The 23827-nt window shown below is 38.4% G+C and overlaps 1 protein-coding gene across 1 annotated transcript; it reads left to right on the top strand.

The window, feature by feature from the left end:
- Nucleotides 1–637: 637 nt before the first annotated feature.
- Nucleotides 638–23460, top strand: AZI2 (5-azacytidine induced 2). Its single transcript, XM_069007347.1, has 8 exons — nucleotides 638–897; nucleotides 9192–9421; nucleotides 11867–11992; nucleotides 12298–12397; nucleotides 14128–14276; nucleotides 16537–16598; nucleotides 19884–19999; nucleotides 22760–23460. Exons 2-8 carry the CDS (start codon nucleotides 9197–9199, stop codon nucleotides 23146–23148), a joined length of 1167 nt encoding a protein of 388 aa, XP_068863448.1. The 5' UTR covers nucleotides 638–897; nucleotides 9192–9196; the 3' UTR covers nucleotides 23149–23460.
- The last annotated feature ends 367 nt before the right edge of the window (nucleotides 23461–23827 follow it).

The raw sequence follows: 23827 nt of genomic DNA, 5'->3' as shown, positions 1-23827 counted from the left end.
ACAAGGAGCTACTGGAGAGGCCACAAAGATGATCAGGGGTCTGGAAAACTTCTCTTAAAAGCAGAGACTGTTTAGTCTAGAGAAGAGACAACTGAGAGTGATCTCATTAATGCATATAAATATCTTAAATGTAGGTGCCAAGAGGATGGTGCCAGAATCTTTCTGGTGGTGCCCAGAGACAGGACAGGAAGCAATGGCCATAAACTAAAACACAAGAAGTTTCATCTCAACGTGGGGAAGGACTTTTTTACACTGACGGGGCGGAGCACTGGAACAGGCTGACCAGGGAGGCCGTGGAGCCTCCCTCTTTGAAGGCATTCCAAATCCACCTGGACGCGTGAATGTAGCACTTGTTCGAGGTGACCCTGGCTTGGCAGGGGGCTTGGCCTGGACGATCTCTAGAGGTTCCTTCCATCGCTAACAATCCTGTGATTCTGTGAGATGGTTACAGGTGGGAACGCCGACCTAGAGCAGCCACCAGGCCGCAGGGGGCGGCAGCAGCCCCACCTACGGCCGGGCGGAGCCAGCCCTCGGCCGCGCTCCCCGTGGTGCTCGGCACGGCCAGCGTCGGCCCGCTTGCACGCCGGGATTTGCAGTCCGCCCTCCCTCCTCCCTTCCCGGTCAGGCGGCGGCGCCGCCTCTCTCCTTCCGGGAGCGGGGCGCGCCCGTTGGCGGGGACCGGGACCGGCGTTTGTTGACTTCCTCGGAGGCGGCGGGGGCGGTGCCGAGCCCCGGGAATTCCCCGCGGTGGCGGAGGCCGAAACCGCGGCTGGGCCGGCGGGACGGGGGCGATGGGCGCCCGAGGGGGCCCGAGCGGAGACCGCGAGGGGCGGCGCTGCCTCCCCGCCGAGCTGAGCGCCCGCCGCTGACCCGCCCGGCCGAGCGGGGCCCGGACAGGTTGGTCCTGGCGCGGAGGGGAACGGGGGGCTCCCCCGGGGTGCTAGGGAGCTTTGTGCCCCGTGGAAGAGGAGCGGCTCCCCGTGGGTAAAGAGCCTGGTCTTTAGTTTCTCTTCTTAACATAGAGTGGTCCTCGTAGGATCCTAGAATTGTTAGGATTGGAAGGGAGATCATCCAGTCCCGCTACCAAGACAGGGTCACCTCGAGCAGGTTACAGGTGACACAGGAACGCGTGCGGGTAGGCTTTGAATGACTCCAGAGAGGGAGACTCCACGCCCTCCCTGGTCAGCCTGTTCCAGTGCTCTGCCTCCCTCATATAAAGTTCTTCCTCGTGTTGAAGTGGAACTTCCTGAGTTTCAGAAGGAGCAGGCTGTCGGTCTTGTGCCGTGTCCCTGCCTGTCTTACCCAGTCACACTTGGCCGGAATAAGGAGGTCATCCCGTGGGGGGGCGGTGAGCAAGGCTTACAGGTACCGCTACCAAGCTGGGGTTGGGCCTCGGGCAGGTTGACAGACTAGTTACAAAGCTGCCCCTAACCAAGCTGAAAAACTGGGTGGCCTCTTGCAGCTGCAGTTTGTGCCTTGGTACAGGGGGAATCTGGCAAAGGAAATGAATAAAGTAGGACTATGGGGGTGAAAACAGAAACATGATGGCATACTGGAGCAGACAGGAATACAGGTCCTGCAGGCCATGTTAGTTTGGAAGAAGGGAGTGCAGATGAACATTGAGATGAGCATTGCTAGTGGTGCTTTCAGCTTTTAAGAAATTATATATTTAAAACCTTCTGTTTCACCTGGTAGGGAAAATACCTATATCTCCTTAAATAAATTGGTCCCCTAGCAACTTAGAAGTGAGAGTGTGTGTCAGCTGTTCCAGTGAGTGCTTTTAGGGGCTTTTTGTTTCTTAAGGAATCTTTTAATTTTCCCACTGTCTTACACTGTATGTATGCAGTAAAGTCAGTGTGCTGGAAGCAGACTCTGGAAAAAGAGGAGGTAGGGGAGAATTATTGTCAGGACAGTTAAGTCTGCTCTGGGCTCCAAACATCAGTTTCTCTTCTGAGACAGATTTCTGGGAAATGTTGTTATGGACTATGGGAAACATGTAATTTCCTGGATAGTGGTGTATGATCAGATTCTGCTGCTAATAATAATCCAAGTTATCTGTTCTCACATCTATTTAATAATCTTAGCAATTCTACTAGAATTACTGTAGAAACCAAAAGAAATCTAAGATTATGACTACTTTTTGTTCTTTGAATAATTCCTGTTTATTAATGGAACTATTGTTAGAAGTGTTTCAGATAATTGCCCAATAACTTAAGTAGATGATATTGCCTCAAATTTTAAGCACAGTTTTTTCATCTAAACTGTCAGTGAAGTCAGAAGGCAGAAAACACTGGTTGACTGAACTCTAGATCAGATTATAAGAAGGGTTTAGCCACCTCCTCACTCCCAAAAAACTTTTTTTTTTTGCTAAAGTTGGTAATTTTTCAGAACCTTGTTTGCTGCATTTGCAGTTTAGAAAAGTGTGAGGTGACCATTGCCCGAGTACTAGCTATGTTACGCTTTACAATGAAAATTAAATAGTAAAAAGTTTTTCAAAAGAGCAAAGAGGGTGAAGTGACATCTTTGTGCAGCAAAAATGGGTAATAAATTAGAGACAGTTTTAAGATTGCTTAAATTTCAGCAAGTATTCTACTTTGGTTTCCAGTATATCTCTGTTTTCTATGTGACACTCAAAAGGTGAGGAAAGTGTGAAAATTATCAGTCAAATATATGAACAAACTGTACTTAGTGTACTCAGGGCAGAGAAATAGAATAATTTCATCTCCCAGCATTGGAAAATCATAGAGTTTGCATAGAGTTGCAAATCCAGTAACGTTTGTTTGTATTATTTCAATAGATACATTGAAATGGAGATTGTGCACTATGATTATAAAATGTTCAATGTGGGTTGCCCACTTAGGAATATGGAAACTCCCGTGTCACTCACATGCTATCCATATCTGGCTTCTTTAGAACAGAATTTGAAGAAAAAAAGAACACATAGAAGGAAACATGATAAAATGCAGTGTGGGTTTACCTTTTGATACATGTTTTCATTCTTTCACAGGGATTTTCTAGACAGAAGAAGTCTGACAGTCCATATTGAATAAAACAGTGATAATGAGATCCAGTTTGCTAAGATGGTGATGATAGGATTAACACAAGGGTCAGGATAGGAACCAGCTTGATAGGAGTCAGGGGGGAGTTCTGCTGAAGGAGACTCCATACCTGTGTGCATTATCCACTGTTCACTTTGGAATCAGTCTTATGTTTTTGCTAAATGTTTATACTATAATTGCATTGATTAACTAATTTACATGATTCTACATTGTTTTTATGTGGAGCTTTTAGTGTATGAAATTGTAGATGCAACGAAAATTTGACAGGACATTTGGGGAGAAGAAATTAAATTTGAGAGGGTAAGTGAAGCATAAGTGGCTTGAACATTCAAAGTCATCCACTTAGAAGCTGCTAAGTGGAACTTATGTTCAAACGACCAGGTTTGTCTAAAATATTGCAATATAAATCTGAGTACAGAATTTTAGAAGACAGCCTAAGTTGAGAAAGACCTGGGAAGATCATCTGGTCCAACCTTTTTTGTAAAAGGGGGCCTGGATGAGATTTGCTGACACCCTGTCCAGTTGTGTCTTGGAAGCCTGCAGATCTTGTGTTGGTGAGTTGCAGGATGACCAAGGACTATTGGTAAGACTCATTTTCCTTCCAGTAGCTGTTACAGGTGAGGCACATTTCCAGTTGAATTAAAAGTTAATGCAATTGCATAAGGCTTTTCACTGAACTTGTGAACTTACTGAATGTTAATTAATCTGGCAGTTTAATTGAATAGAAGGAAACTTATGACTGGGAGGTAGGACCTGCTGTTTGGCTCACAAAATGAGGTATGAAAAAAAAATCCAAAACAAATCCTCTAAACTTTTGGAAATAGTTATTCTTTATAAACCTTTTGAACTGGGAAGGAATAAACACCAAAATAAGGGGTTTTCAGTAACCTTTTAAGATACTTATATTTGGGGCTAGAAATGTTTAACAGCCAAAAGCCATCTTGCTCCTACTTATGTTTCTTTGACAGTACTGCTCCTAATTAGTTTCAACATTAAATGTAATAATTTAATAAACAGGATTATATGATGCCGAAAGGATAATATTTTACTGACTCCTACTTCTGGGTTTTTATTTTCCCCCTTTTCAGGTAGTTGTCAGGGAAAGTGATTACTGTGGTAGTGTCCACAGAAAGGTAGATTCAACACGGTACATTGAGGATGCATAAGGTTTGCAAATTAGCAGTGGAGATACTGTAGTCTGACACTGTTCAGAGAAAGTAAAATTTATCAAGCACTGTTGTCATAAAATGGGCTTTTTATTGCTTTCCTAGTTCTTGTGAGAGTAGATTATTTATTGTAAAAACCTTGGGATAGAAAAAAATTGCATGTTGTACCTAAGGAGATTTTGCTTGGCTTCTGTAGCTTTCCCAGCTGCTCAGGATAGATGGGCTCCAGTGATCTGGTGTGTGAGCTGGGAGACAGTGACTTTCCTTTTCCTGAAGGCAACAAAACGAAAGTGCTCTGGAGGTCAGATGCAGCTCCTGCACTGACGTGTTTGTGAAAGAGCACCAAGTACGCGACCGGGGTGTGCCCCTGTGTGCAGGGACTCTCTGGAAGTGCACTGGGCCTGTGGACTTTGTCCATACGGAAGGATGAGCAGCAGCCAAAGTAGCAGCTACTGAGATGTGTGTGTGTGAGAAATTTTTTTTCTTTAAAAATGGAGCAAGTATGTGTAAAAAGTGATGCCTGTCTCTGTAGAACAATCTGTTCACAACTGGAATCAAAGACAGCCTAAGATTTCTGAAGGAGAGATGCAAAGTGATGGATGCTTAAAGAGACTGGAAGTCTTGCTTGTTTTAACATATGTCATATGCTCCAAGTACTGTGTGGAGATTTTGATGCTGGCTGCAGGAATTCTGTATTATTCCTTGCTGTGCTGAAGTGTCTTTTAAAAAAAGAAAAAAATTCAGTAGAGCTTTTCTGAAATTAAGGTGAGGGCTGCAACATGCTCACTCAGGATTCCTGTAGTTCAAAGGCATTTCTTGAATTTAAAGGGATTTTTTAATGTTGGCGTGCATATATGTATACCTTCTATGTCAGGCAAGATAAATCAGTACAAAAATTATGCTGTTGTTATTAACAGCTGGAAACTATTCATACTACCATTATGAAGTCACACCCCTTGAGTCTGGAAGGTAGACAGGAAAACAACCATCTTGAAATTATTTGCATTTGACATTTGGAAATATTTTGAAAACTGTTTTGTTCTCTTTCAAATCAACAGTTAGGCCAAAATGGGAATCTGCTTCATACTGGGAAAAATTTAATGTAATCCTGCTTTTACTATCTCTCCTTCTGATGTGAGAACAAGATTAGCATTTCAAACTACAGAGGTCTGTTTGTACGGTGGTCTGTTTGCTATTAGAGCCTCTGCATCCCATGTTCCTTGTATGTAGAATGTGTTTTATATTTAACTGCCTCCCATGGTGTTAATGATTAGTATTCATAAAGCTCTGTGAAGAGAAAAAACTATGTTTCTGCCAAGCATTAGTAAGATATGGGAAAACATTCTTTTTCTCAAGATATTTATTGTATTAAATCAAAGCTGTTCTGTAACCTGTGTTGAGCAATAGAAGTGGTTCCTGTAAACTCTTATTTTCTTTACATTCTGTGAAAGAAAACTTAAGTGGTGCCACCTCTTCAAACTCATATATTTATAAACAGGGAACATAATTAGTCCTGCTAGAACTTAATACTGTGTCCTGTCAACAGTGTATTCAGGTTGGGTTGTTTGTTTGCTTTTAAACATTAGTTATTTAATACAAACTGTACTACTGGTACTCATTTAATGCATTTATTTTTGGACATGAACATTAAAGTCCTTCTAAGCAGGCTGTTTTGTGTGCAGATCATTCTAAAGCATAAATGCAATACATTTATCACAGGCAAAGTATTTAACTACTGTGCTGAAGTAAAAGAAGTAAAAAGTATTAGGGAGACCTTTCTTGGGATGGGATGTGTGGTAAATGGGATTGTAAAGCTTGCCTTAAGGAGGCCAAGATGGACATAAGTTGTATTCATAGACATTAACTTGTCAGTATATTACTGCAGATATTTTAGTGAGAAATCTTTCACTTGAACTGGTTACTGTAGGACAAATTATCTCCTGAATTGCAGCTCCAGAGAGGTCAAAATTCATTCAGGTTCTTCAGAGTGACAGCTCCAGAGGATTTGCAGCAGTGCATACTGCAAAGTGTGCCTTTGAATTAGGAGAAGTCAAACAGATTAAAACAGGGCAGAACTCTGTGGCTGTACTTGGTGAACCATCCTGCAAGCCCTTCTGGCATTCTGCCAGATTCAAGGAGTTGTAACTTGTGTAATAACCAAAACACTTCTTTGATTGTTGCTCTCAGTTCATATTTTTTAAATGAGCAATATAATACTGGAGAATCTAAATTTTGATTCCTGTCCTTGAGTGAAATTAAAGACTACAGCTGTAGTCAGGGATTTCTTACATATCACCTTTTTCTATACTAAGGGTTTCTGTCTGTCCTGACAGCAAAAAAAAGCTGTGTGAGCTGTGCATTTCACCATGGCCTTTATAGTACTGCTGATGTTGAACTGTTCAATGGCAGCTTGTCATTAGTTAGTATAAAATACAGTTAGTCAAAAATATGTATATTGAATTTTTCTGAACTGTTACCTTGGGTGTAGAAATTTAGAAAAGCATGCAAAGTCTCTTTGAATTATGTGGACTTACATGCTTCTCTTCTAAATTATCTCCAGTTCTGTCTTAGAGAGCAGCATCAGAAAACCCGAGTTGAATAATCCTATAAACTAAATGACATCTTTCTAGTAAAAAAATGTTAGAGTAACTAACATTAGCAGGTGCGGGTTAGGTGTGTACTTGAATTTATAAAATAGTATTTGTGTATGCTGAGTCTTATTTGGAAGTTGTTTCTCTCTTGGAAGCTCATAAAGGCACTTTTAGTTAACAAAATGCAGAATAAATATGGTCTTCTGATGTTGTCTCCTGTTTTCCCATATTGCCATCTCCTGGTAGAAGTGATGTGTGCAAGAAAGAGGGAATGTATGATGCTCAGTTTAGGAGCTATAAGAAAGCATGGGGACAAAGATCTATTTTATGTACAAGGTCACAAATCTGCTGCTTTGATAATGATAAGCTGTGACACTTCTTTAACAACATTTGAGTCAAGTGTTCAGAGAAGAGGTGTTGCCTTGAGAGGGCAAGCTCTTGGGAATTTGATGAGATGGGTGACAAGACTTGCAGGGCCTTTGGTGAAATGGGGGAGGATAAGCTGGTATGTTATGTTCATCTTGGAAGACAAAATGAGCAATTCCTTCAATCAGTTAATGCAGTTTGAATGATGTGGTGCTTTTGGTCAAGGTCACCTTGTGCATGGAGTGATACTGTTCTTACAGTGAAAAGGAAGTGAACCTTTTTTGCAGGGCTCCTTCTGCTTAAATATCACAGAATCACAGAATATTCAAGGCAGAACAACAATCAAGGGAAGCTTAGGCTACTTTTTTTGTCAGAATGCATCAAACAATGTACAAGGCAACTATTCACCTTCTGAACATAACCATTAAAACAAGTTCAGCTTTGGTTTGTAGTGTTATTTTTTTTTTCCTGTTGAAACTTCACTGGTGTCTTATTTAATACAAATGAGCTGTCACAGTTTTTTATCATGTTGTCTAACAGGCTTGGAGCAAATTGAGACAAATGTGATAACAGCACCATTGTTCAGCAGTAGCTGTACTCTGTAAGCTTTCCAGCATGGTGAGAGAAATTTAACCATATGTACCATATCTAGGCCTTTACTTCTTATAATCTATAAACAAATGGAAGTCTAGTTTGAATTCAAATAGCAAATACACAGTAGAAGAAGCAATTGTGGCCATGGATTTTTTCTGCACTAATGCCTGCCTTTCCTGTAAAGTTCTGCCGATCAAGTTGGTTTTCTGTTGAAGTTTTTCCTGCAGTACAAAAAACTGTCTTCATTATGGTCAGGTCTTTGATTCCAGCATTTCTGTTGGTTCATTAGGTAATCATCAGGAACCTAAGGATTTCTTGAAGGGGAAAAAATAAAGGTCTGCTTTTTGTAGAAGCCACATCAGTAGTTTGTTTAAAGGGGCCAGTATTATCCGTCACTGTGTAGCATTCCTTAGTATTGCATAGAAATGCAAGGAATCTTGATGTTCATAACAAAATGAGATGTTTCTTTTTCTGGTTGGTTGGGTTTGAGTTTTGGGGGTTAAGTCTTGTTTCTAAATAAAACCCCAAAACTTGTTTCTGGTAACTAGTAACTCTTAAGGAAAATGCTTCTGGGGGTTTTCCCTTGAGACCTGGTGCTCAAGAAAATACGTAAATACTTCTTTAAGATGGTATTTTTTATTTTGCTGTGCCTAAATGATGTAGGTTATAACAAAAAATCAGTGTAACATTTACTTTGGATTTGTCACTCAGGTGGAACTGCCTGGTATAGAGTGACACTTTACTAATGGTTGGATTATTGTCAGTTTTCTCCACGCATATTGAGGCAGGTCATGTTACTGAGCATGTTTTCATTCTCATCATATTTTCAGTCAAAAAATTACTGTAATTGTTGTTCAGAAGGAGATTTTCTACTGTGACCAAGGAAAGAATAGCTACTCATGTAGCTCTTTAAGGACAAATGCAAGTGTACTTCAAGATTCCATTTTAAAGCTTGGGAAAAATATAAGTATTTGCATTCAGAAATGAAGGAACGTTGGCATTTGTGCTCAGGAACCACAGTAGTTAGTTGATTTGCTGGAACTATACTCTCTTTTACTGCTCAGTGCTGGCTTGCAAAAATTCTGATAAAATATTCCTTTGGAGTTCAGATGGTTGGTACCAGCCAAATTCTACGCTGGTGTTAAAACTTAATAAAAATGAATTTGAGGGTTCATAAATCTGATAGGTACTCAAAATATTTTTATACAGTGAAACATGTCTTTTCTAAATGGTGTATTTTCAATGTAAAATGGATTTTGAGATTTTTCTCCAGTATTAAGATACTTCCTGATTTTTCAGTCTTGTCTTGTCATACTTAGGCAGAAACACCCTGCAGTATTATTTTGGAAGGTTTTCAGACTCTTGATGAATTTGTCTTTGTGAAAACTTAGCACTTATATCTGTCTTTTTAACAGCTGTCATGGAGGAGTTGGTAGAGGATGACATCTGTATTTTGAACCATGAGAAAGCAGACAATGCTCACAAGAGAGACAACGATGTTCCTGTTCCATCGTATAGTGGAGATGAGTCTGTTGCCTCACACTTTGCACTTGTCACTGCATATGAAGATATCAAGAAACGACTAAAGGAGACAGAGAAGGAGAACTCCTTCCTAAAAAAAAAAGTGAGAATTTTAGAAGAGAAGGTAAGAAAATAGTTGATGTACCAGTTTCTGGTAGCAGCTTCTTTTTTGCTCCTGGCTGGATGGCAGAGAAGGTTAAGGATTCGAAATATACACTTAAAATAATTTCCATATTAAAAAGTTTTTGTAAATTGTTTTGTTTAAGTGAAATGCATTTTGTTCCTCTGGTAGTGTAGTTGTGTCATACTGGGATTTTTGATTCTCACTGGGCATGTATAGGATGCAATGCAAAGACAGTGGCTTTGATTCAGACAGATGTGTAGTTGCATAGAATTTGTCACTGTAGTTTGGGTGCCTCTTTATGGTGTTTATTAGCTTGGGCACATGTGACACAGTATTGTTGAACAATGAGGTGCAAAGCTTGTACATTATCAGAATCCAGGAACTGTCTATCAAAAGACTCTCTTGGGCTCAGCATACCAAAATGCTAAGGAAAAATTGGTTGCTGAGACCTATCCAGCTAGCTAACCGCAGCCTCAAGAGTGAAACACAAAGTTGCAATGCTTGACAGAGATGATGGCTGGCTGACTTTTGATGCAAATGAATCTTGGAATTTGTTTTATAGGCAGTTTCTCATGGCCATGAACTAGTAAAGTTCATTAAAGCTAAAAATTGACCAGGGCACAGGTTTTTCTCTCCAAGTAAGGAATGCTGTCATTAAACATATATTCATTTTCCAGTACCGAGTGTCTTTGTACTGCAGAAGTTCTTGACTTTGATAGATTGCCTTCTTGTATAAGATACAAAGAAAGATCCTGGTGTTAGAGCTGAGACGCTTTTTAGGAATTACTCCTAAATGTGTGCTACTGACTCTTAAAACCTTTCCAAATGTGTACTATTTTGTGGCATTGGAATGAAGAACTTGAGTCACACTTGGCACAGCTTTGAAACACTCAGGAAATTCTTGGTGAGGTGAAGATAAGATTGACTTTTTCTCAAAAAGCAAAACTATCTCAGGACTTTCTTTATAAAAGGTCTGGGGGGATGTTGGGAATAGGAATAGAGCTTTAGACCTAATATTCTCTGAACCATGCTGAGTATAACATCTTTTATGTGGTTACTCAAAATCACAATAAACAGGATTTGACCTTGACAATTCCTTTTGCTTTGTGTCTTTTGGTTTGGCCTGGTTCAGCTTAATTCTCTTGAAGACATACTTTGTTTTCTGTAGAGAAAACATTTTAGTATGTGAATACCATAAAAGTATTTCTAAGAGGGAGGGGTATTGAGAAGGCCCAGACTCTTACTGACTTTCAGTCTTTGTCAATAGTTAATGTACCTGTATGCTGAAAAAATAAATGGGGAGTAGCCCTTTGGAGTTTTCAATTTCAACATGCATGGAAACTTCCAGAAAAATATAAAGGACAAAACTCAAAAGGTCGTACATGTACTTTGAGAGTCAATACAAAAAGGCAAAGGGCAGGAGCTTCCTATCTTTGCGGCTTGTTTTCCCATACTTTCTTTCAAGCAAATACTTAAAAGAGGAGATTTTTAAGGTAGATACATGAGTGTCAATGGTTTGTTTTAGTAATTTTTTTTGTGTGACTCCTTATTTTTAAGAAAATATGTGCAAATCTGTTGTGAATATCTACAAGAGGTACACTGAATGTGTTTAAAGGAAGTGTGCAGGATAAAAAGAATAAAAAGGAAAATGCAATAATTAAAGCAATAACTTTTTATATGAATGGGTGTAATTTGATGTAAGACTTCTCTTCTTTCTGTCTTATTAAAAATGCTGAATATATTTTAACTCTGTTCCCCTTTTTTCTTTTTCTAGCAATCCAGTTGGTAGTGCTTACTCTGCCTTGCTTGTCTTTTGCCATAGCAGGCAGTGAGATGGTGGTGATCTGAATAGTTATTTGTAAAATAATTCTGCTTTGGCTTTTCTTACATAAATACACTGAAAAAATCTTTATTTACATTATGAGGCATTTAAGAAATTGTTTGTTTTCCTTTGAACTTTCTATATGTTGTGTATTTACTTGCTTAAAACTCCTTTTTCAAAAAGCAGTTTACATTTTTTCAGAGCCTGGAAAAAATATGATTAATGGATTATCAGTGTGCGTAATCATGACTTATGAGTGGTTTTAAGTACTCATAGGAATGAACTCATAGCAGTCCACTGGAAAGTGTCCCTGTCCATGGCAGGGGGGTTGGACTAGATGAGCTTTTAAATACTTCTTCCAACTCAAACCACTCTATGATTCTATAAATTAGTGAGCATTAAATATTGTTAGAGATTTCAAAATTTGTAGACAGCCTTTGCTGTACTTCGGTAAAAAACTTTGGCCCATATCAGTGTATTTGATTAGTTTATTATCTAAACTGGGAAAAAAAGGAAAAGCTGTTAGATTAATATTGCAGGCTGTACCATTGCCTTTTTAAGATGTTGCAGTTCTCAGCATAACATACAAAACTGATAATTTCTCCTGTGTGTTAAACGTTCAGGTGCTCGGCTCCCGGCTGGAAGAGGAGTGCAGCTCAGTTGGGCGGGAACAAGTCAATAAGGCCTACCAAGCCTATCGAGAGGCCTGCATCGACCGAGATCATCTGAAAAGCAAACTGGAAAAAATGGTGTGCCCTCTTAAGTAATGACTTCAATGCATGCTTTATCAGTACTGCATAGTTAGTACATGTTTACTGTGGAATGAATTTTATATACTAAAGATCTGTGATGTTGGTTTTATCACTCTTTTAAAGGTACATGACAATACTTCCTGTAAGTACTTCAATTTTAGTACTGGGCTAGAATAATGCTAAAAAAAGTCAAAGCAATTTTTTTTGCTGTTGTTTTTGTTCTAAAATACTGAATTGTCACACATGATAGAAAAATGCTTCACAAATTATTTTGGGTTGGGGTTTTTCCCTTTTGAAAATAGGTGAAAGAAAGTGCAGAATCCTTGAAAAACTTGAACGAACAGTTGCAGTCTAAAGAAGTAGAGCTGTTACAACTGAGAACTGAAGTGGAAACTCAGCAAGGTATGCATTTGGTTACTTCATCTTATGGTACGTTTAGGAGCCCTAGTGGTTACATTGTGATCTTTGGACATGAAGGGGCTTAACCCTATATAGGGGCAAGGTAAGAGAGGCATGAACAGCAGTGACTACTTTGAACTTGTCTTCATTCTTGTGAATGGTGATGTGCATGTTAGGTGATCATAATTGAGGACCTTCATGGAAAAGATCTGAGGCTGTTGTGTTCTTCCACTGTAGGTGATTTACTAATTTGAGAAATGGGCACCACCTGACAGTTTATAGGCTGTGTCATGTACATCTCCGGATCCCACCACCTTTTCCTCAGAGCAGGGCAGGGGCCTGTTCAAATATAAAAGATCATTCAGTCAATCCCACTTCCTCTGGCACCTGCAGAGGTCCAGTATATTGCTTTGTCTATTTTGCTGTTGGGATTTGACAAATACAAGAGGATGTTGTATAGCAATAGCTGCAGTCACCAACAGTCAGACAGCTGGGGAACAAGAAAAGATAGAAAGATGCTGGTTGTAGAAAGCCTGGTGAAAAGAGGAAGGAGAAAGAAACAGTATATCCTGGCAATTCCAAAAGCCCAAATCTGGCTTCTGTTACTGCAGTTGTAAAGAATGCTCTGTATGTAATAGATGTGTAAAACAAAACACCATGGGAAAAAAAAAAACCCCTTGATTAATTTAGTTACAAGAGTAGAGAATAAAAAAATGCCATCTGTATAAAGTTAGAGAAATGGATTGACTTCAGAGTCTGTACAAGTCCAGTCATTTGAAAGGCACTTGTTAAGTATGGCTGTGCTTGAATTGGATTACTTCCAAGGGGACCTTAAGCATGTAATGCACTACTTCAATTGCACAAATGTTTAAACCTAGAACAAACTGCAGGTAGTGCTAGTGTATCACTGTTGAGCACCTCAACAGTGGTTTAAGGAGGTAAAAATTGCGGTCTATAAGGAGAGCTCTAAAAATGTGGTGATTTCAATCCTTACTTGTAACTCAGTTTTACTCATAAGTGGACTCTGAGTACCTTGTTTAAAAAAAAAGAATCAGTGTAACTTAAGCTTGCCTAAACTATTAAATCTGGAAATAAGCATACCCACAAGCTGAAGACTTGTGAGTTTTCTTCCTGTCATGTTCTTTCTTATCTTGCTGTCTCACTAGTGTGCTACTGATCTGATGGTAGCATCAGGTTACTGTGTGAATTGCTTCGGTCTAGTAAGATTTGTGTAACTTTTATGCTTTCCCCTCTTGTTTTGATTTTATCTTTTGTTGTTCTGTTTGGATCTTCCTGATATTAAACTTGGGGAAAACTTAATGGTAAATTATGTAACAATACAAATCTGAGGGCAAAAAAGCTAATGTTTTCAAAGCATGTAAGAAGTATGCAGGTTGGCATATATGATGTGTCTTTGCCATGAACTGACTTTTCTATTTCCAATGCCTTTTTATGCTGGTACTTCCTCTTTCTTTGTGTCAAGTCTCCAGTGCATTCCTAGAAAGCAGGGCTCCATGATTTAAACCCAGAAAATAGACCACCTCTGCCAACAGCTCTACCAGTGTTACAGTTCCCTGTTGCCATAGACTCCAGTTTCTTCAGAATATGATGTTTCTGTTGAGGAGAGGGCTGGTTGAGGAGAGTCTTGGGCTGGTTGAGGAGAGTCTTGCATTTTGAGTTACATTCCTTGGACTGAGATTGGAATCTGATTGTCTTGCCTGTCTTCTTTACAGTGATGAAAAGTCTGAGTTGTACTCAGGCTAACTGGGAATTAGAGAAGCTGAACAGTGACCTAAAAGTGCATAGTCTGGAACAGGATCTAGAAAAACTCAAGGAAGAGTGCAACAGTCTCAGGAAGGAGTTGCAAAATTCCAAGCAGAAGGTACCTTAATTTTTAAGGAATTTTTGTATTAGTGGTTTATTTTAAATCCCATGATCAATCAAAATCAAGCGTTAACAAAAATATGAAGTATACAGTTGAGTGAAAGATTAATGTCTTTGTAAAATTGACCTTAAATGTTTTTATAGACTGTCATTTTTCTTGGAAATAGGAACAGGCTCCTCATGGAAGTGTTCCTGGCATAAAGCCTGTTTACTAAGTGTCTGGGTGATGCTCTTAACTACAAAGTTTAGTTTGAGGCAGTCCTGCAATGAGCAGGGAGTTGAACTTAATCCTTAGGAGTCCCTATGATTCTATACAGGGGAGATTTTCACTACCCATATAACAACAGAAAATAAAGCTTTATGGTTTTTTATAAGTAGCCACTGAAGTGTTCTATATAAGCTGGGCTACTAAGAAAGTTTGGGCAAAAGCTGGTCTCTATTTTTTTTTTTTTTTTAAAGCAACAATGTGATGCTAACGGTAAAAGATGTCATGAACTTTGTTTATGGAGGTCCAGCGCTTTTCTTTAGGGCAGTTGCATGAAGCTTGTCAGGAAAGTACCTCTTTTGGCAGCCTTCCCTGCCATTTCTGTGGCAGATTTCTGTTTTGAGGGACAAATTTTGTAACCTGGATGTTGTTAGGATCTCAAAAAGAAAATTAAGATAACAGTAACAAAAAGCAGTAGGTTATTGTCTGTTGCATTCTTACTGCTTTCCATCTTACCTTTGATGAAATGTACAGTGCCAGTCTTTAGGACTCTGCAGTCACATTGAAGTTACACAGTGAATGTAAAACATTTAAATGTGATTGTTTGAGGAGGCAGATTCCTTATGGTCATTAATAATGATGATTATGTAATCTTGAGTCACACCACATTTGAGTGAGTCTGCATTTTTTTCCACTAGGTGGGGATAAAGCACTTGAGGTGTTTAGTTAACTTCCCCTACTGTTGGTTGGTTCACTTGTGTCTGGAACTCTTTCAGGTGCTTTCAATAACTTGTAAAATCTGAAGGCCTGCTGTAACTTGTGTGCAGTTCTGGTGTCTTTGGGTAACTCTAGAACAGAGTAACAGCTGCATAAATAATTGAGGATTGCAGATTATATTGTGAGAGTGAATGATGTCAGAGAGAACAGACTAAAATAGCAGTTGTAAGAAACACTACACGTGACACTGTTTAAATAGTGTTTATGCCAGCAGCTTTTGTCACACAGAACAAATACAGGGACCAGCTTTTTGTTTTGTTTGGGGGGTTTTTGTTAGGCTTTTTTTGTTGTTGTTTTTTTGTTTGTCTTTAATATAATTTCTTCTTGGTCCTGGTAACTGCTTAATATAGGGAATAAAATTTCCTAATATTTCCTATAATTTTCCTAAAATTTCCTATAATTTTCAAATGTGGGGTAATACAGTGCAACTTTTTTTTTAACTATGAATTTGAATCTTTGATGGGGGATGGTGAGAAAGTTCAGGAGGGAAAAAAATCTGTCAGGTGAAATGCAGTCAAGTGTGATCAAAGGGCAATGACAAATCAGCATTATTTCAACTCAGCTGGTATTCTCACTATTACTTATTTTCATTACATTAGTTTGTTTAGCTAACATGTAATGAAAATAAGTAATAATGAAAATAATGAAAACATTTTTGCAAATGAAAAGAAGGGATATGACAGGGAGGGAGCTCATCACAAGTGACAGTCTAATAGGAATATGACTAACAAAGTGAGCCCAATATTTGATTTGTTAAACAGCCCTGGTAAATTCAGTGAGGCTGCCTGTAGGTGCAGTTTTAAAGTAGTCTTTCAGACTGAAGTGATAAATTATGTTCTGTCATAAAAGTAACCTGTGGAAGTAAATCTATACTGGAATGGTTTGCTTTAATTTAAAGATCTTTATATACTGTGATAGGGAAAGAACAAAAAGAAAAGACTGTTTAAAAAGCAAAAATTGAGACTCAAGACTTTTGATTTCCATTAAAAAAAGTAATCAGTCTCAAATTCTGAGAGTTCAGCTGTTTTAAAAAAGAGTATGGAGGTGGCTGAGCAATGCCTTCGTATAAGTAGGTAGTTTAAGCATTTTTAAGTGGAAATTCTTAGTAGAAGTCTTTATTTCCCCTTTGAAGCCCACTGCAGCTAACACAAATGAAGACTACTTTACTTGTGAATTTCAGGTGTAGGGAACTTGGAGTTTCACTGCCATTTTTTGAGGTAGGAGATCTGAAATCACGTTCATTCAGTCTCTGTCTTCCCTTCATTCTGTTACGCAGGACCAGGCGCAAGAGGAAAATCTATTACATGGAGACCACCTTCGAAGGCAAGACATCCCGAGGTATGAAATATTTTATTTTCTGCTTACTGAGGGACAGTTATTTGAACAAGTAAATTATTCTTGCAGACTCTTTAGGTGTGTTATTTTTAAGATACATAATTTATTTCAAAGTCTAGGTATACTTATTTAGCAAGGTCATTGTAAATTTTTTTTCATGTTTGTAGTTTGGGATGATGATAATGAACATTTGTATCTCCAGATTGTTGTACAGAAAATGAAAATTTAATTAACTTGGATTTAAAAATCAGCTTTTTTAATAATTAGTTGACTGGAGGACGTGGTAGATAAATTTTCAAGTCTCAAGCTGGCTCTGGAATATCTTCATTCTGTGTATGGAGAGATTTCTGTGTTTGCAAATCCCTTGCTTAGTGCTGGAACATACGTTCTTTGTTAGTGTGGTGCAGTAATGTTCCTATTAGAGGACTTTTTTTTAATATTGGAGAGACATTGTGTGGCCTATTCAAAAAGAAATAGCAATTGTCCAGAAAAATGCTAAAATATCAGAAAGCATTTTTTCTCATTTTGCACCCATTCAAATAATAATTATGCTTATGATATAAACTCTGATATTATCCTGCCTTGACTGTGCGTGCTGTATTAGAAGGTATCTATATCTTTCAATTCTTGATGGAAAAGAGCTGTTCATGGATGCATGGAAGTTCCCCAGATCTTGTGGAAATGAAACGCTGTGTCTCGTACAGCCCGTTATGCCTGGTGGTGCGCTTACACCATCTTCCACCAGGGGGAAGAGCGGCCCTTCACAATGCCAGGCTTTAGTGCAGTGGGCCTTGGTGCTTCCTTGGGCGTTGAAGAGACGGGAAGGGAGATCAGCCACTCAAAGAGAACACACAGATCCTTCCCATCGTATATTCCCTGGTGCAGTGGTGATAATAATGCGCACCCTACACACAAATCACACTTGGTCCTTTCACCTCGGCTGGATACTTATTCCTGTGCTTTCTCCTGGAACTTTGCAGTCAGTCTTACACGCCTGAGAAAAGGTGTTCTCTCAAGACACAGCAGTGACGTCTTTGATTGTTTGATCACTGCTCTGATCAAACTGATCACTTGATCAAATGATCATTGATCAGAGCAGATTTATTCCACAAAGCGGTGCTCAGGTGGCAGCCATCTAAAATAGCATATATACAGTATGGTGTTTATTGTTATATAAATAGTGAATGTGTAATAAATATGTAAGCCTATCCAAAAATCTGTGGAAAAAACACTTGAAAAACCTCCTATGAGAAACATTTGTTGTAGCAAGCAATCCTGCTTTTTATGGGAAATGGAGGCACTTGCACATAGCTAACTTTTTGGAAAGTAGTTATTTCATATTTGTGAGCAGCCTGCAAATCTGACTTTAAATTCTCAGTGTGCAAATCTAATTTGCTGTAGATTTAGATGGGCTGTCATAGTGAAAGTTCATATTGCATGTTAGAAGGCAGTATAGGATAAACCTCCAAGCACAGGGAATCCTTAGCTTTCAATTACAAATTCCTTGAAAATTAGGCTTTGCAATGGGATTCTAGGTCAGTATTCACAAAAACAATTAAAATCTGTTGCATGTAATTTAAGTGGAATTCTGGTACCTGCAGCCCTTTGCAAGATGCTTGTAAATTGCTAAATGCACTTTAAAAAATTCATCCAAGCGCTTTCCTTCTGGTTGGTGGCAGACACTGAGCTGTCCTTATATTTACCACTTCTGTGTTAAATATTGGACCGTTCTGATTTGACATAACTGAAGTTTTTGATCTTATTTTTTAGACCACAACACGAGAATTAATGAGGTGGGGTTGCCACATAAACTTTAAAATTAAGTTGTCATCTCTTACGAGTTCAAAGAGCCAAAAGGAGTCTGCAGTACAAAGGCCACAGGTTTAGCTGAACTTGAAATACCAATTCTGAAAATTTTAACTTTCTATCTGTGAGAATTGCTGACACTTAATCCATTATCTATTAAAATATCAGCTTCCTCTGTTCTTTAACAGAGGTTTATGAATCTGGATGTTTGTATTCTGGGGAAGTATTTCTGTCCATAGAAGTTTTATTTCTTTGTTTTAAGGGAACTGTCTTAGCATTGACTTGCATAATAGCTGCTTCTCAGAGTGATTTTGAACACATCTGTGCTTGATATATTTCATGCAGGAGCGATCCTATATGGCTATTTTAGGAGGACAGCATTACATACAGTTAAAAAGCTCATTAATTCTCACTCATCTCAATAGCTTGAGATATGGAGCTGTTTTCAAATAAATGCCTTTTAAGTGAACGCAGTAAGGAAGAATATATTCTGGAAACTCTCATCCACTATATTTCTCCTCAATAAATGTGTTTTGGTAGAATGTTAAGCATTAAAAAAGCATTAAATCATTGATTTCATGTTTAAGTTGAAGTAACTACATCCTTATGTCTTTTAACACTAAGTTAATTATTAATCAACATAAATGTGATAGCCAGTGAGCCTGCTAGAAATTTTACCAAGAAACATATGGTAATGCTGACTTCTCTTTTTTTTTTTTTTTTGTTCTTAATTTTCTTACCAGTTATAAACCTGAAACATCAGTATTGGAGCAGTGCTGCTGTTGCTAAATATGTTTCTCATTATGCTGTCTTAGAGAATGAATTGGATCACTATTTTCTACACTGTCTGATAAGGCAGTGTATTAACATAAATTGGATGACTTGAATATGAAACAGTATGTTTTATATTTTAGTTTGGACTCTGTGTTTATACTCAGTTTGGGTCTTGGGTATTTAGTCTGAATTCAGTGGATGGTGTAAATACTGATTTTTGATTATTTAAAATTACAATCAGTCAATATTATTAGGCTTATAGTATCTGTTGGGGTGTGTGGTCATTTATTGAAAGGTATTCAGAGTTACTACTCTGCCTCTTTTATAACCTGGTGTCACTTTATTTAAGGTATTCCTTTGAGATGACTAATTTTATTGGAAGATGGTTAGTTTCAGATACTGAAATGGAAAAGTATGCTTCCTATTTCTTTCCTTTGGGGAGTTGAAATTATTATTCTTACCTAGTATGTCAATGTATAATGCACTGTATATTGTAATAGGTAAGAATTAAATAAAATATTCAGAGGTCCATCCGTTTAAGGTAATTCTCAGTACTGTTTAGCCCATTTAGAGTTATGGTACTCTAACAAAATTTGCAATGTGTGTCAGGCAAGAACAATTTATTAACAGTTAACACTTGATAAGCATGTTAATAGGCTGCTTTAGAGGCAGCAGTATTTAACTTGTAATAAATTTTTGTTTTGGAAGTGTGCAACAAACATATTGGGACCTGAAGAGAGAAATGTCTAATTTGCGCGTAGTGGCTGACAAGCAAGCTGAGGTCCTACGAAAACTGAAAAGAAACCCAACAGGAGCCAAGAAAGGCAAGTCAGTGTTTGCAGTAACAGACATTACAAACACAAACCCTTGATTCAAGCTGTAGCATTTTAAAAATAAACTAGCTATCATATCTCATCAGAATCTTATCAATTGAAGTTGATCAGCTAGACTGTATTATGGTTCCAGCTTACCCATTTTCTGCTTTTGCTTCTGTCTCATACTGGTCAACTTCACACATAAAGGTGTTGCTGATGTGTTTTTTCTTCAGTACTGTATTCTGTTCCCCTTGTGGCTTTTTTCTCAGTCAAGTGTTGCTTATGTGCACAAGGCTGAGGTGTTAAGTTTACTCGTATTTGACCTTTTACCACAACTACTTCATATTAGGGGGGGAAAAATCTTTTTGCAAATGCAGTCTTATTTTCCCTGTATAGAATATATGAAGTATTAAATAGGCAACATTTTAAAATCAGACTTTAAAAGACTGAAATTCCCTTATGGTTCTGTATTTCATTGTTGTGTTCAGAAAAGTTGCCTTTTCTAGCAAAATGCTACACAGTATGACATTTTCTGAATGTCAGAATACTGGGGAAGCAAAACTGCCTTAAATAATTTTAAGGGTTAAATATTTTTCACATGAAGTATTTAAGATTTCTGTGAGCAGTTCATCAGACAGTTCTTCTGTTTCACACATATGTTTCTCTCAAGCCAAATGCTAGACTATCAGTCAAACAGTGGTAAAGAGTTAATTTCCTTTGTTTTCTTCTCCCTTCAATTGTGGTCTTTACTGTGCTCAAAATACCAGTGGAAGACAGGGAACTTGGTTACAGTGTACTGGTGACAGTCTCTGATGTCCCTGTCCATTACCAGATCAAGACATTTTGTTTCTAAACAGCTCAGTGAGGTAATGACAGGATTCACCTCCCGAGCAGTCCCTGCCTTTGTGGTCAGCAGTGACTAATGATCACTTTGTCTGTGGTACTTAGCCGATACAAACTATCAACCCATTTTGTAGACTTGGCCATATTGTTACCAGGTGAGTCTGTGTTTTTAAAGTTCTAAAATGCATTTTTCAAATAACTTCAGCAGAGGCACTGGGAACTGAATGAGTCTAAATAATCTTAAATCTGCCACGGTTTGATGTGATCATATAGCGTCTTATGTCCTTATTTTTAATTTGGAGTTACCTGTCTTGCCACTACACAACTACTGATTTTTCTCTTCTCTTTGGTGAGAAGTCTCATTTTCTGCAGTTCTTATGCAGTTGTTTGTCCACAGCCATAGAAGGTATTCTTGATTGGTCAGGAAACAGTGGACTTTTGCCTTTTCATTCGTAGACTTTTTTCAGTAATTTTTCAGAAGTATGAGAGAGTGGACAGGTCTGATGGTGGTCATCAGCCACACTTATGAATGCAGTACAGATATATATGTGCTTATATTTATAGACAAATCTTGACTTATGTAAAATATGGGTAGAATTGACTGAAACCTTCCACTTCCTATACCAGTAGTACTGGCTGTTTTAGCATCTACAAACCAGCTGCTGTTGGTAGAGGTGCATTAAGTCTGCAGAACACGTGTTCATTACTCTGTGTGGGACATGAACACTATCAGTTAACATGTGAATTCTACTTACCTGTTATGTATGGAGGCATTTTCCACAAATGTGTGTCTGTGGGGTTGTTGTTTTTTTGGTTTGGTTTTGGGGTTTTTTTTGGGGAGGCGGCGGGGGGTGTGTTTTTGTTTTGGTTTTCTTTTGTACATTTTCAATCTCTTTTCAGTGGATTCAATTTTTCTTGAACTTCCAAAGGTCTGTAGGCCTCAAATTGCTTTTTACACCTGCCAGCACAAAAAGGCCAAATCCAGTGTCTTAGCATGTCTTTCAGACATGATGCCCAAGCTATTGGAAAATGGTTTTGGCTGCCATCCACGAATTTTAATTTATTGCAACAAACAGAAGTTGTATTCTTTGACCAAGATACCAGCTTGTTTTTCTGTCCCTTAAGAACTAAAGTTAAAAATTGCAATTCATGCTCAAGATAACAGCTACTCTAGAAAACTCTATGTAAGATGCGAGTTTACCTGCAGGAAGCATTAATCTACTCTCATTACATGTTTATGTACATTATCACTACAAAACAAGATTACCTGCTTGTATTTGGCCATCTGTTCAGATGTGTGTGGAAGGTACAGCTCTTCCAATTCAGGTAGATGCTGTTCTGTTTCAAAATCTCCTCCTTCCCAACAGTTTAAAACTCCCTTGGAATTTCAGATGGCTGAACAGTGCAGTCTCTTGCTTTACTTTCAGAACTCAGACAACAGTGGAGCACAGAGAACCTGTGAACACCATGTGTTTCCCTCTTACTGCTTCATGGACAGCGAGAATTCAGGTTCTGGGTGGCACGAAAACACAACTTGTTAAATTGATTGGTAGAGTAGGAAGCAGCATTCACTGTTCTGCACCTGGCTGATTTCTCCAAGCATGTGAAAATGGTCTCTGTTTCAGCATTCCTTCCAGTCTGGTCAGAAAGATCCATCAGTTTATCTGTGTTGAAATGGGAGTTGGGAGATATCCTTGGAGTTGGGTATATTTTAGACACTGTGATTTCAGGATTTCGGGTTCATCTTGAGTCTGGTGAGAGTAGTATTTGTTTGTAGCTTTCAAGTAGTTACTGAATAGGGTCTGGAAACTTGTGGCTTGAAGAAACTGTGTTTAACATCCCTGCTAGACTGTAGTACATTTGGAGTACATGAAAAATGCATTAGATAATGTAATTTTAAAATCTTTTTCTGTCTTCTTCCTTCAGCTGCCTCTACTGCACCAGTGCAATGTGTTGACTTGAACATTTCAAAGCTGAATTTGACATCTGGGGTAGTTTATAAAAACCTCTCACAAAATGATAAAGCCCTCGGCAACGCTGTGTCTCCCCCTCTGCTGAGAGATGCCCATGTCCCATCAGAAAGGGTGATCCTACAAGCATGGACAGATGAGAGACCAATTCCAGCTGATGGCAAAACGTTTCAGGAACACCATTCTTATGGAAAGAGCTCTCTGGAAGATAATTCCTGGGTATTCCCAAGTCCTCCAAAGCCCAATGAGAATATGTTTTGGGAAATGAAAAATAATCCAACTTTGTTAAACTGTCCAGCAGATTACCTGGATCAGTGTAATCAAAACTGTCTGCACAAGAGTTAAACAATTTTTTGAATGAATTGAGGCATTTTTGGAGTGATTCTGAATAGGCACCTTAATGCTTGAACTTTTAAGGAGAGAAAACAAATTGCTTGAAATGTTCTTTATTTTTGATTCTAGTTCCAAATCAGAAAGCCTAGTCTTCCTCTGCTGTAAATCAGGAGCAAGTTCCTTGACGTTAAAGCTGTGCTGGTATAATGTAAATACAAAGAAATCTTGCACATGGGGACTAGATAGTCTTGTACTGCAAATGACATACATTTGCAAAAGGTTACACTGAAAAGTGAGTTTGTGGAATAAAACAAAATAATCCAATTCTGTATTTGTTTGCTATTTGTATGTTACCAAGAAAATACTTGGTATCCAGTGTTAAAACTTGTACCAGCTCTGAGCTTTTATTTTGACAATGTTCTTTTTCAGAATAAGACATAATACGAAGAATTGGATTCTCTCTTCTTCCTCCTTTCAATTAGCTTTGATTCTTCTGGTTTGGAAATGCATTTTTCTGTAATTTTTAACCAAGAAAGGTGAGAATTTTTTTATAAATTTTTTTTCAACCTTGATTTATATGAGAGAGTGGCAAGACAAAATTCTCCCCTAGGCAGTCCTGTTTAGATTGCCCCATTTGGGGCTTGATTGTGAATTGTGAAGGACCATAAGTAATGGCTGCTGAACACTGTGG

This window comes from Aphelocoma coerulescens, chromosome 2 (assembly GCF_041296385.1).
Source record: "Aphelocoma coerulescens isolate FSJ_1873_10779 chromosome 2, UR_Acoe_1.0, whole genome shotgun sequence".
Classification (NCBI taxonomy): Eukaryota; Metazoa; Chordata; class Aves; order Passeriformes; family Corvidae; genus Aphelocoma; species Aphelocoma coerulescens.
The sequence above is the reverse complement of the archived record's forward strand: the minus strand, read 5'-3'. Positions and strand labels throughout refer to the sequence as shown.